We start from the raw sequence: 14,559 nt of genomic DNA, 5'->3' as shown, positions 1-14,559 counted from the left end.
TTTTTTTTTTTTTTTTTTTTTGTAAACACTTTTTAAAAAATTTTTTTGTTATATTTTTTTCATAATTTTTTTTAGGTTTCAATTCGTTCCAATAAATTCGCACAATGTATTTGTATATGTGTGTTTATGTAAATGACAACTTACCAAGCCGACGAGTAGAAAGAACACAAGGAAGGTTCTTCCCAATACAGTCTCACAGTAAACGTCACCATATCCTACCGTTGACATGGTCACAATTAGGAAATAGACACAGGTCCAATAGGATAATCGATGAGCATTATTAAAATCCAGCGGATCGCCAGAGTTCTCCAGCTAAATTTTAAATAAATGCAGCAATGCAATTGAAGAAAACACGAAAACAAAAAAAAAATAGAAACGTAAAATCATAACATTGTAGATACATTGTAAACGCAAATACACTTATTGGCCAATACATTACGGATGGCAACCAAGCTACATTCAAATGCACTACAATTACAAAAAAAAAAAAAACAGGTTACTCCAAGCCCCTGACTATACTGAGCAGCTTATTCTATTATGCTATTTATTTTACAATCTACGGACTGTTGCTCGTTGTGCTAAGTCTGTTCATATTCAGATCTGAACTATTGGGAATATCACCGAAAATCTATTAAACTTTTTGTAATACAATGTACTGTATACTTGTATGTATTACATACTGGAAAGATTCGTTTGTTTGAAAAGTCGCAATATCGAGCTAACATTATAAATTCTATAAGCTAATACTCCATCGATAATTGATAGCATCGAACGAAAATTTATTACTCGTGGTCCAAATGACTGTCTGCGTTTTTAGTACTCATGAATCCACATACAGCGATCATTTGAAATAGTTCAAAATCGAAGGATCGAAATCCGTTATCTCATACACCGATACTAACAAAAGAGTTTGATTTCCTTTTCTACCCAACACTGATATGCAAAAACTTTGGTTGGCTCTTTTAATTTTGGAAATGCACCAGAAAGAACAGGGGACTTTTTTTCTGAAAGAACAAAGTACTGTTTGCAAAAAATAGCAAGATGTTTGGATTAAAATTTCGTAATTCGTCGGAATTTTTCTTCTGGATTGTTACGACTGTCAGTGATATCTGAGTGAAGTTATTCAGCAAAGAAGTAAATTTTGAATGAGAAATCAAATATCTGGTGGGGAAACGTCCAGAATGTTGAAAAGGCGATAATTGTTTGTCGTTAGCGAGTGTTTTTGATTGGTACAAATTATTCAAAGAGGGTCGTTTTGACGACGACCACGTCCAGAACGTGAATCTATATCAGAAATTGACTATAACAACTATTTCTAGGATTGGAAAAAAATTTACTACAATGGTAGTGTAGTGCTATGGGGGATTACTTAGAGAGGGACGCCATAGAAAGCCTAACAAGTTTTTGCTCATAAGTAGTAGTAAATTAACTTTCAGGTCGTGGTATTCATTATTTGTTAGGACAGAGTTCCTATGTATAAAGAGCAACCCCGACTTCAAGTAATGTATCAAATTTAAACCCATTGTATGGGTGAGAACGATTAAAGCGTAATTTTATTGAGATTAAACTGAAAGGATATTGCATTGATTTAAAGAACTGGTTTTCTTGTGAGTTATAAGATTTATGGGCTATATACAATCATTGATTTTGTCATCGCCAAAGCGAATTATTTATCGAAATGCTCTAAAGCGATGATTCTTATATCTTTTTGAATTATAGAAATATGGTATTCTCCGTAGTCTTGTAAAATACTATATTTTAAATAGTTAAGGTCTCTAGTTCCATTTTAAGTTTACCTTTCATCAATACATACGTTCTTTATGGTACTGGGAACAGTGTTTTAACTGGTTATAGTAGCAACTTTTACATTAAAAAAAAAGTATTTAATTGCATATCAAATGAAATATTTGAAAATATTCTCGGAAATTTGAACTTGATCCGACAATTTGTTTCAGATATATGATTTTATGATATGTTTACGATAAATTATTTTTGTTTTCCGATTTGGGATAATTTTAAGCAGAAAATTCATTTTCTGCGCCAGACACATTTTCTCGGAGGCACTCCTAGAGTTCGACTATGGAGTTAAGAGAAGCCCAATGTTTCAAAATGAATCATCGGTTATTAAAGTAAATTTTGTAAATTTTTTATTTAATTATTGAACAAAATTTTTTTTGAGGAAACTCACAAAATACTACATTCTTCCCGACTTACTAGTGACTTCTTTAAAACTAAAGCAAATGTTGCTTCATATATGAAACATTCAAACTATAAGCCAAGTTGCTATCCGTAATACCAAACCATATACATTTTAACTGTTTCAACTAAATTTTGATAATTATCATATTGATATATATATTCAACTACCAATGCTAATTAGTGATGCTGCAATTCAATTACGCGCTAATAAAAATAAAAATTTTACAATTTTTTTTTTTTTTTTACTTTTAATTACGTATTGCATGTATTTGCGTGTCATTACTGTGTATTACGTGTAGCTAAGTGATTTAGAAACATAGGCACACGCATGCGGCAATGTGCAAAAATGCTGTTGTAGTGGTGTAAACCGCGCTGTGTTCCCCTTACAGAACTAACTCCAAAACACCGGCCGACTTTGCAGCCAAGCGTCCAGCGTGCGGCACACCACCACAGCTTCGACGAATTATACTATTGGACTATTTATTGCAGTTTTTATGCATAAACGTACATATTTTGTTTCTTCTTTTTTACCTTCTTTTCGATGACCGTCAACACAATGAACAGCGCCTTTAACAGTGCGGTCGGCAGCTGCACACCAGGCGCAGCCACTGACGCGCTGCCACACATACGTAAATTTCTCTGGCTCTAATGGGCTGCTGCTCAAAGCGTTTGATGGCCATTTGGTTATTAAAAAAATATATAAGAGAGTGTGAAAATGCAAACAATAATGAAGATGAGGATTTTTACAGAAATGTCGATAGTACAAATGGTTGGAGGAAAACCATGGATGAAATACCAGGCAAATAATAATTAGCATAGTGACGAGTACACAGATGCTACAATAGCTATAGAGATACATAGACATAAATATATATATAGGTTTGTTTGTGTGTCCATACATACCAGATGTATTATGCCCGCTGCTGTTAACCATACAGATATAAAAATTGATACTAGTTGAGCCAAGCGTATCGAGCTCGATGTTTTTAGAACGTTTAAATATTGTAAAATATCCGGTACAGTCATGAGGCGTAACGCTCGAAGAAATCGGAGACCTGCGTGCGCGTAGTAGCATTGCAACAACCCATTTCGCGTGGCCAATTTGTAATACGTTGTTGTTGTTTTTGATTGGTTTTAGAGTAAAATCCATTGCATGCAGCCATTTCGATCACAGCCAACACATACAGGTGTGCGGTGCGTTTGTATGTGTGGGTGTGTGTATGTGTGCATGCGTGTGTTGGTGTGCGTATGTTTGTTGGTGTGGTAGTTTACAGATGTTGTTGTTGTTGTTGTTTTTGTTTGGTTTTTGCGCGCAGTTGTGTGCGTTTTGTGTGGCATATGCACTGTCTCTTATACACATCTAGATGTGTATAAGAGACAGGTGCATGCGTGTGTTGGTGTGCGTATGTTTGTTGGTGTGGTAGTTTACAGATGTTGTTGTTGTTGTTGTTTTTGTTTGGTTTTTGCGCGCAGTTGTGTGCGTTTTGTGTGGCATATGCATGAAGTAGAAAAGGAAAAGTAATTAAAATTACATACATATATACATTTCGTTTTTTATTTTTGCTTGAAATTTAGAATTTATTAATTATTTTATTTGTTGCCAATGTATTTGTGCAAATATTGCTTACCGATCCATGTCCGATCTAAATATATTGATACAAAGGACGGGGGTATTGTAAAATAATCTACAAAACTGTACATTTCTAACATAAACCAAAGTTTATCGGACGCCGCTATGAACTGTAAATGCAAAGAAAATACAGAAAGTTTAAATAGAAAATCGATGGAAAATAATTAAAATAAGTGATATAAATAGAGAGGAAAGACGGATGGTGAGCAAATTATAAGATTTTTAAGAGTTTTTGAGCAAAAAGTTACGGTACGAAGTTATTTGGTTGTAGATGTTGCTTTGGTTATATTTGCTTGTTTGACGCCGGTATTGAAAGAATTGAGAAATACCTAATTATTATTCTTATGAAAAAAGTGGCATTCTTGCTAAAAAAATATTATGAAACTTTCTCAGCGTTTTTCTGTTGAACAACATGAGCAAAATATACTTTGATGATATCTGATCAAATTTGATCCGGACTATTCCTTGTTTTACATTGGTACAAACTTTTTTGTTTTGTTCAGTCCGAGTAATATTTCATCAGATGGTATGCAGTTTACTGCAGTAAAATTAATGTAAGGTTCAATAAATTAAATTTTTTTTTGCTTTTTTCTCACATAATGTTTTAAATGAACTTTAGATTTTTTAAGATTATTCATTCAAAAATAAAGTAACGTTCATAAAAATCCGTGACAAAATTAAGCTTGAGTGCATACTGTAATTATATTACTGTTTAAAGTCCAAAATGTTCACAGAATTGGGCGAATAACGAGTATGTTCATTTTTAAATACCAAATAATCGAAGGTATTTAAAATAAAGCATTTTAAGAGACTTACTGTCTCAAAAATAGTGCCAAAGCCAACCAAATTTACTTACACTATATAATGTATGAATCTCTGGAAAGTCCAAAATATTCAAAGAAGATTGACTTTACTGGGCGGCTATACGGGCAGGAATACCAATTGTATAACTCGCTTTCGTTTTAAATTATTTAACTACCATTTGATAATTATGAATTTATTGATTCTTAAAAAAATGCAATTATATTTTCTTATAGAAACGTTTCTTTAAGAAATTTTGTGAAACCAAATTATATAGACAAATATTCATTCATTTAAAAAAAAAAACTTTGTTGGTTGACGATATATAATAAAATAATTGTTTTGTAAAATACTAATTCGGTCAGACCAAATTTTTTCCTGAATGGTCAAGTACGCAAAAGTATTAAGACCAAACTTATAAACAGGTAGGTGGGGGATGCGAGAACATAAGATTAATGAAATTGCATAAGAACAGAAGAAACTTACTCGTATAAAAAAGTAAACCATAAAAAATATATTGAATGCGAGATCGATTTGTTGAGTAATGTTATTACTCCATTTTTGACATCTTTCGACTTCTTCGCTAGATGCATCCACGAAGTAAATAATGAGTGATGCAATGCTGAGTATAAATACAAGCACGACCTGAAAATAAAGTAGGGTGTGATAGAAGAGAATTAATAAATGTTGAATATAGTATGTATTAATGTAATTAAAATAATTTTTATGTTATTAATATATAGTAAATACAACATTAGGTCAATCAGAGGGGTGAATCATAATATTATATGACATCTAAAGCAAGATCTTAAACAAATTTATACATTTTGCTAAATCTACTGACTTATCGACAGTAGAAATTTAAAAATAACTATATCTCGATTGGGAAAAGGTTTTTAATAATTTATATATTCACAAAGTATAATGTACATTTTGGCGTTTTTTGACCTGTCAAAGTTGGTGCTTTGATCAGTTCACAAAACTGTTACATCACATTTCAGATTTTTTTCCGAAATTGAAAATTTGTTTTTGTGAACTTAAATCTTGATTAAAGAAATTGGTGCATCACCATAATAAATCGTTTAAAATAATTTCTTTCATTTAATAATATATTAAAACGAAAATTCCAGCGAAATTTTAAACTTAAAGTCCGACGATAATCCAACCCATTTGCATAATATCTACGAGTGTAACGCTTAAGTCATCGAACAAGTGCACTTCAGTCCCACCTGAATGAAGTGCTTACTAAATATGTACAAAGCACACATACACACACACATAGGCTTACGCAAGTGATACCATAAATTTAAAAATGTGTCAATATTTTCATTTATGCCACACTCGAAGGTATCGTGGCAGAAGTGCACAGATTTGGAACACCTCCATGCAACTGCTATTGTGCTAAATCATGCACAAACATACATACACACTCACACGCTAGTAAATGGGCGTCCAAAAGAGAGAGGAACTGGCGGCAGCGCTTCATTGCAGCTGATGCTAGATTACAAAATTGCCACTTTTCCGTCGTCCGCCACGATTAAACGGATGGCAAAGGTGGACCAAGTCAACAAAGTACTCGGCGCGTATATTCCAGCCTTGTTGGTCGCTCTGAGGAATTTTCGCAAGGGCAAGAGGTGCAAGTGCATGAGTGTGCAGTCGACCGCGAGGCAGGTGGACGGCCGATGAGTCGCACTGATGATGAAATCTGTGCCAATTTGCCTTGTTTATCGGATGTCACAGAGGCAATGAGCGTGAGAAATTCACTTTTTATTGCTCACTCACATAGCATACAGACAGGCGCACAAATGCACACACACATACTCGCCGCTATAAATGTGACCAATAAAAATATATCTTTGTACGGATGTGTATGTATAATGAGTATGTGGCACAATTGATTTACGAGGCACACAGTGTGACCCATTCGTCTCTGCTGCCGCGGATGAGCCCACATTTCCGCCTCTGCACGCCCCTGCGCTAGGTCTGCCATGAAATGTGGCAATCACCTCGTGCTGCAGTTCAATTGGTTACTTTTTATTCCATTAATTTTGCTATTCGCATTTCTTTTCTTTTTATTATTATTTTATTTTTTTGCTTTTTTACGCACAGTTGGCATTTTTTGTTTTTTGTATTTAAGTGGTGGGTGGTCATTGGCGTGAGACACGACAATTTTGGACGTGAATGATATTTGTATGAATATGTGGTGAGAGATTCAATTTTCTACTGTAGCATACATTTCGGCGTCAGTACTGTAGTACGCTGAATAACTGTAAAATATTTGTGCACTTTGTTGGTGTGTGAGTTCTTGACTATTTTTCTGCTTTTAGCTGAAGTGGAAAAGTAACTTAACGCTCTTACTTCTCGTGAGGTATTTTGAAATGACTGTTTTTTTTCCTATTTCATAACTGAAAAAAGGTTTTATAATATTTTTTGAAAATGTAAGAATAATTGGCATAATAATTGAATAATAATATTTTCGTTTCTCTGCCCTTTAGAAAAAATTGAAGATGGATCCACTAGTCCTTTTCACACCAAAAAAACTCTTCATTTGTTGGAATGCCTATATCGGACCCCTATAGCAATAATATACTCGTACGGTTTAAACATGTTTTCTCAAGAAATGGCCCCGTCAATTGGACGCCTCGGTCGTGCGGTTTGACGTCGTTATGCTATTTCCTGGGGGGGGGGGGGGGTATTATAGCTTATGAGCAATCGACGTTAACAGTTTTTTTTGTTAAACAATTTGGTGAAATTATATAAAACTTTGATATATTAAGTATCATCGATAAAAGGAATGATTATTCGCCTTCTCTTGGCTTGTCTGGAGACTATTTCTTTTCCATTCTTCATAGCATTATGTTATTTGAACTATTTTCTTCGAGTTTGGCAACAGAGGTAACAAATCGATCTGTCTTAAATGTCTCGCTTGCTGTATTGCTATCCAAGCGAATTTTATAACGTATCTCAAAGAAATCAATGCATTAATTGTAAATTTTTAGTTTCCTTTAAAAATTGGGTTTTAACTTGAAAATATTTCTAGAAACATTTTTTTAATTGATTATTTTTGATATTTTAAAGTTGTTCTTTCGATTGTACTTTAAGTCCTGTAGATAATATTAACAATAATTCATTGCCGAACAAGTTTTATACGAAATTCAGACACGCGACAAGGACACCTCCTTGTCCTACCGATTTTCAGGCAACGGAGTTGGCCTGAGCCGATTAGCTATAAAGGATCAGATACACATACGCATATCTTCGTTTTGAAACCCACACACATCTACACACAATATAATAAGAGTTGAATATATGTAAATTACGCAATAACATATAGTATATGACCGAGTAAAATTCGACAATCGCGCTGCTGACCTTGTATGTCTATGCCTGCATATAAATATGCAGCTGTGCCACTGTGCTTTACGCGACTCTTTGCAACAATATTTTTACTGCTTTCTTGGCATGAGTGTGTGCGTGTGTGCTTTAGACCAATATTTATTCTGAACTTGCGGTTACTCTCGGCCGCCAGCAGCACTTGGCTGAACTTGCAACACATGTAATGTATGCATTTCACCGCTATGCAATCGTGTGTGTGTAAATATATATATATATATATATATATATATATGAGTATGTGATATAATACAATACACGTTTATATTTGCAGTAACGCTGCCAAAAAAGCACGGCTTGCGGCGAAAAATAGTTAAGTAAATGCATGAGCATGATGGTTTTACAGTAATTTGTCTGCGGCATATATGTTGATGCCCGCAGATAAATGCATCCCAGCGGACAATTGGAATTCACTTTGGGTTTTATATAAATTTCGATTCTGATCGCTTGAGTTTTATCAAATGCTTGTAGTCTCACTTAAGATATTTCAAGTAGAAAAAAGTATGACCTATATCTGGTTAAAGCTCAGTGAGACAGCTGTCTTGAATTATCGCTGAGAGTATGGAAAATGGTCTCCGTAATAAAGCTATTTAAACGACAAGTATATGAAATCAAATCAACTACAACAAAAAAAATAAAAAATTCCGACCACTTCCTAAACGTATTTTATACTGGAGTATTATAATTAAAACTTAAACAACACTACTGCCGTCACTATCAAGTTTAGTGTGCGGTCGCAAATAATTGGCTGAACGCATAAACAGACGTTCCTCCAATAAATACATATGTACATATGTATATGCACATGCATATATTCGTGTTTTTGGCATGTAATTTTTGCTAAGAATATTACTTTTTGTTGGTAATCCGAGTGGTATTTTGGCGCACGTTGCGCATAAACTTGCAAGGTCATCGCTGATCTGACTTTTGACATGCAAATTTGGTGTTCCACCATCACCGACGTAATCGTACACATAAATACTTGTTCGTCCCTTTTGTTCTTGGGTTAAGGTTAGCCAATAAAATGAAAGTAAGCGAAACCCAGAAAAAAAACAAGCAAATCGATTTTCATGCAATATTCGTAAATGGCCGCTGTGATAGCTAATTACTTTTGTGCTGGCTGGAGTTAAACCATGAGCAATGAAAACAAAAAAAAAAAACAGAAACGAAACGGAAAATGCAAGTAGCTAGACATCACGGTCATAGAAATAGAGCGGGAGATAGTTGCTTACGTTTATAAGGTACATATTATATTTGTTACTTGAGTTTGAAGAGGGTTGTGTTACAAGCGGAGTTGGAGAACGTATTCTTTCTGGTTTTTTTAAACCCGGCAAATTTAATACATACTGTTCAGTGTATAATTAATATAAGTACAACATTTATTTGTTATATACATACATATATTTCCTGTGTGTTGAAGGTAAGTAAAGATTTTTGCTTAAAGAAATCCATAAAGATGATACAAAAAAAGATTAAAAAAAAACTGATCATGACCTATATCGCTACCAAGAACCATGATTTATGCTCAAGCTTTATCCAGCCAGGCCTGAGAATTTTGCGTCATTTTAAAAAATCATTTGGCGGATGGTTGTTTTTATGTCGATTTTCATAGTGGTATCACATTACACCACAAACTCGAGTTAAGGTTAAGGTTATGAGTTTATGAACAACTGTCAATGAATTGTTTCGAAAATTCGATTTAACAGTTTATTATGTGCTACACGCAACACTCTAAACATCTATACTGATGGCTCGAAAATGGACGATGAAGTTGGTGCGGGGATTGTTGTCCGCAGCTATTCATTAGGCAGCTTTTCAAGTTAGAGTTTATTTTAAAGGCATCTTAAAGGATGATTACTCTTCATGGAACTAGTAACTGAACTCCATCTGGTACGAGTATCGAAAAGGTCCAAAACTGGTCTAAGAGTGGCTATAATATAAGTAATTTTAAGCGATTGTAAGGTATACATTCAAATTTAAAAATTATGTATCAACAAGTGCTGATTAAGGCGATTTAAACGAATATTTTTTTATGGAAATTTGTACAAAATTTATTGAAAAACAGCAAACTCGAATTTATGTCCCAAGTCTCTCTTATTATGAAATCATTTGGCTGCAACGCAATCATTGTCTAACATAATACTGCCAAATGTAGGACTTACGTTCCAGATAATCGAATTGAAGAAAGACTCAAAAGCGTAGATATTTTTAATACATTTTTTTTTTATCATCTTAATGCATGTTTTTAGTCCCCAATCGTCAAATTATACCTTTTCGTATAAATTTAGTTCAAAACATTATTCTCTTATATGTAAAGGAATTCCTAGGACCTAGGACCTAACGCAATAGACATCACGTTGTGGAATTCCAAGACTGCGAGGTCTACGGCCTAGAATATTTAGTTGATAGTGATCCCCAACTAAGTAATGTGAGAATTTTCGACATAAAATTATGTTTATAAAAAATGTTTTATGAATTTTAATACTATTTTATACCATTACTTTCCCTGTTTGTTTAGGTCAATTACCTCTCTCTTGCCCATTGTTATCAAATAGCTAATCGGAACTATTAACAGTCACTTTCAGCTCAATTAAAATTGTGAATTAACATTCTAAAAAACAAAAACTAAAAAATGAACTCAAATTGCCCAGTCATTAGACCAAATAAAGAGCAAATATATAAGTGATGAATTGCCGCTAATCAAGCGGCACTTGCCGATGCCGGAAAATAACAATGAACTGCCAACAACAACAAAACACAATAGAGTAAATATCAACCCGCACAGTAAACAAATCATCACAGCAAATAGCTAATAAATTATCGCTGAGATCAAAATATACAAATCCATTGGATATTTCTGCACACACTTTGGCCGAGTCGTGGCATGGCTCCCCAGCTAATAAGAGTGGCAAGCAAGTGCCCCACGCAGTTGGGGGGACCGCAGCGATTGGCAATTGGTAGTGAACAAAGCGCCAAACATTATATTCTTATTATATTCATTTATATGCACATATATATGCAGGAGCTATGGGAGCTGTGCTTGTGTTCTGTTGTGGCGTTGGGTGGGTGCGTGACGTTTTAAAATTGCGTTGACTTCTTCTTTTTGTTGTCGTTATTATTATTGGCTATTAATTTGTTAGATGCTTTTGTTGCTATTTTCCTTTGCAAATACCCTAATTTATAATGGTGTATAATTAGAAAAATAAAGCAGGCACCAGTGTACATACATAAGCTCATATACAAGTATAAATTGTTACGAAATTTGATTGACATGCCCTCTGTTTCTTTTTTGCTTAATAACGCCAGTATATTGGCGGCGAAATGCTTTATTGTCGAACTTATTAAAGCAATGTAAATAAAAGTTCATTTTATTCTACTTTGGCATATTATTTGTATACTTTATTGGAATTGGTATATTATTCCATCGATTATTGACACGTACGTTTCACTAAGCGCAGTGCTGAAAATTAAAATATTAATTGTGCAGCACGTCACAATTATTAAATTGCGTCAAAATTGTTTTTGAATTTTGAAAATCTTTCAGTGTTTTAGTTTTAGAGGAAGTGAAATATTGTTTAGAAATAAAATAGTTCTGAAGCAAACATAAGTATTAATTTTTTCCATGTAGAGCCGCTTAAAGTTTATTATTGATTATTTTAGGAGTATGAAATTATTAATTTTATATATAAACAAGTAAGGAAGAGCTAAGTTCGGGTACAACCGCACACTTGCAACTTGCAAGGGTTAAAGCCGGGGTAATACTTTCAGGTACATAAGGTTTGTTAGTTACATGGGGTCTAGGGCGAATTCATTCATTATAAGCACAAAAATGCACCGCTATTAGAAAAACACGCTATTTAAATTTTGTTAAAATAATTCACATATTTGCAGATATATGCGGTATAAAGTTAACCGAAAAATTGTAAATCTTTATATTAAATGAAGAAATTAACCCGATTCAAACCCTTTTGGATTCACAGATATGCTACCATCAGGAAAATGTTCTCTTTGAATTTCAATTATAAATTGTGACAAAAAGGCACCCGGAAATTATCTTTTCCCCATGTAAATGGTATTTGAAAAAGATATATTTTGACAAGTGGTTAGGACTATACTTAATTACTATGCCAAATATAAGCATGATCTGTTAAACAGTTTGTTTACAGCAGCTGTTTTTGCTATGGATAGAAATATCGAACAAAGAACTCGTCTTCAACTTTGCATTTCTAACTAAATTTTTGTTTGCGGGATCGTTGCGAATGTTGAAAAAGGGTTAAAGTGATTCTGTTTTATCAAAAACACAACCCTACGAGTGGTTCAAAGCTTTCCAAGAAGACCTCTTTAACTGATGAAAATACTAGAACAGTTATGTTTATTGTTTCCGAAAATCGTCAGGCAAATGTAAGAGAGATGGTAAGAGAGCTCGACATCCCTCGCGAGTCCGTTCGGATGATTTTGGTGGATATTTTGGGTATGAAAAGCGTTATTGCTCAAAAGAGTACGATTGTGACCGAATTTAAAGCCAAAAACGCAATGAATACCATCGATCAACCATTGCACTCATCAGATTTGCCTCCGTGTGATTTTTTCTTGTTCCCCAAACTGAAATTTCCGCTCCGTGAAATCCGTTTTCAGTCGGTCTTAGAGATGAAACAAAATTCGCTGAAATAGCTGAAGGTCATCCCAAAAATTGCTTATTAAAAGTGTTTCGAGGACTTTCTTTGGCATAAGTGTATTTTGTCTGGTGGGGATTACTTTGAAGGCGACAAAATAAATGTTGTTGAATAATTATATATTTTGCGTTTTATCTACAATCTGCGGTTACTTTTTTGTCATAAAATATATTTAATTATTTAAGATATTTTGAAAAATTGTATATAAAGACTTGAGATATTAAATATAAATAAAATTAGAATGAAATATTTCTTATTTCATCAATAATTTACAGATGACCCTGTTGAAAAATTGTAATATAGGGCATAGACTTCATCAGATTGTACATGCTTCTTAAATATATAGTTCCCAGAAAATTTCTTCTAAATTTAATGCTCAATTTTCAGTATTTAATTACCACCAGAGAAGCGGTTATCTTAAACAAGATTTATTATATTCTTTTAGCTTTCTAAAATGTATTCGCTAACTTCAAGCAGCTTGAAAAAATATTCTCCAAATAGCTTTATTCTAATTTGCTTGAATTAATTAAGACAAATGATCCGAACACTATAAAACTGTTTTTGAATGAAGAAATAACATCAGAGAAGGTTGACTTTTTTCTACAAAATCGTGTATTGTTGAAATAATGTAATAATCGGTTTTGAACCGGCGATTTTTATGAATCAAAATGATCTTCCAGCATGCGCGATATTTCCATTTCTTTTGCTAGTTGTAAAACAACCCACGCAAATATAAAAAAATCAAATTTTGAGAGACTAAAGACGACAAAAATTTCATAAATAATTCTATTTTAAATTTTTTACAAACGCTGCCAAATTTTAGTGCCCAATTTTTAAGGTTTTTTTCGACGGTAGGTCATTGTACGGACAATATCTCTATTTTGATACTAATGTACTCTGCTCTATACAATTTTCTATTAAAGGCCTTTTTAAAAATATTCTTTGTACCAATATTATAACTTTGTTTACACATTTTTTGATAAAAAATTATAAGAAAGTGGCAACCACAAAAAATAATTCCAACTTAACTGTATTATCATTATCCATTTCGAAGGTAAGGCATACAGAGATTTTCCATTAAAAAGATATTCAGCTAAAAGTATGATATATCTAATTAGAAAATATGTAACAAGAAAACTCAAATATTATAGTATTTTCCCAAGAGGCTAATAAATTCGCACCTATTAAATTGATGGCCAGAAATTAAATCAATTATCACATGCAAAATTACTTTTGCTGCCACATTTCCACAAAGTGCATTTCACACGTCTTTCTATTACAAATACTTTAAAGGCAATAATTTTGTGGCTAATAAATTTGTAATATTTCAAAGTCGAAAATAAACATTGCAAAAGCAACACACATACGTCTGCATTCATTTGATCACTCAACATTTATGAGCTCACTACTTTTATACGCACATAATAATGACGAAGTATATTTGTTTTTGTAGCAATAAGTAGCGGACATAAAGCCAACCAAATGGCCAACAAACAAATTGCTAACAAAACGTTTGAACTTATTCCCACGCGGAAGTAATATCACATTCATTTCACCTTTAGCACTGTTGAAGATTTCTGAACCTGAAGCTCTGCATATGCATACATACAAGTATATACACATGAGCAGGTACATAGATATGTATCTAATATAGTATGGTTTATATACCTACATAAATAATAATGAAGCACGAAAATCAGCTCATAAAGAGCGATTGCGGGTATATGTATGTGTGGATGCATATATTCATACTTAAGTGGGAACGAAATTAGTTGGGTACACGTCCGGGAAGAAATTTGCATAAAATGTTATAAAACAAAGTTAGGAGAAATATAAATGAAAATATTTGAACGAAAATTTTTT

General features: G+C 33.3%; 1 protein-coding gene across 26 annotated transcripts in view; it reads right to left on the bottom strand.

Moving 5' to 3' along the window:
- Positions 1-14,559, bottom strand: part of LOC108970191 (calcium-activated potassium channel slowpoke) — a 136,797-nt gene that overhangs the window by 88,845 nt on the left and 33,393 nt on the right. For all 26 annotated transcript variants that reach the window (XM_018935413.1, XM_018935409.1, XM_018935426.1 and 23 more), the window contains exons 3-6: positions 5,117-5,275; positions 3,828-3,939; positions 3,103-3,254; positions 145-312 (exon numbers count right to left, since the gene is read on the bottom strand). In XM_018935413.1, the coding sequence (XP_018790958.1) occupies positions 145-312; positions 3,103-3,254; positions 3,828-3,939; positions 5,117-5,275 (591 nt within the window). The remainder of the gene's footprint in view (positions 1-144; positions 313-3,102; positions 3,255-3,827; positions 3,940-5,116; positions 5,276-14,559) is intronic.

The sequence above is a fragment of the Bactrocera latifrons genome, unplaced genomic scaffold (genome assembly GCF_001853355.1).
Source record: "Bactrocera latifrons isolate USDA-ARS-PBARC rearing strain unplaced genomic scaffold, ASM185335v1 scaffold_29, whole genome shotgun sequence".
Lineage (NCBI taxonomy): Eukaryota > Metazoa > Arthropoda > Insecta > Diptera > Tephritidae > Bactrocera > Bactrocera latifrons.
The sequence above is the reverse complement of the archived record's forward strand: the minus strand, read 5'-3'. Positions and strand labels throughout refer to the sequence as shown.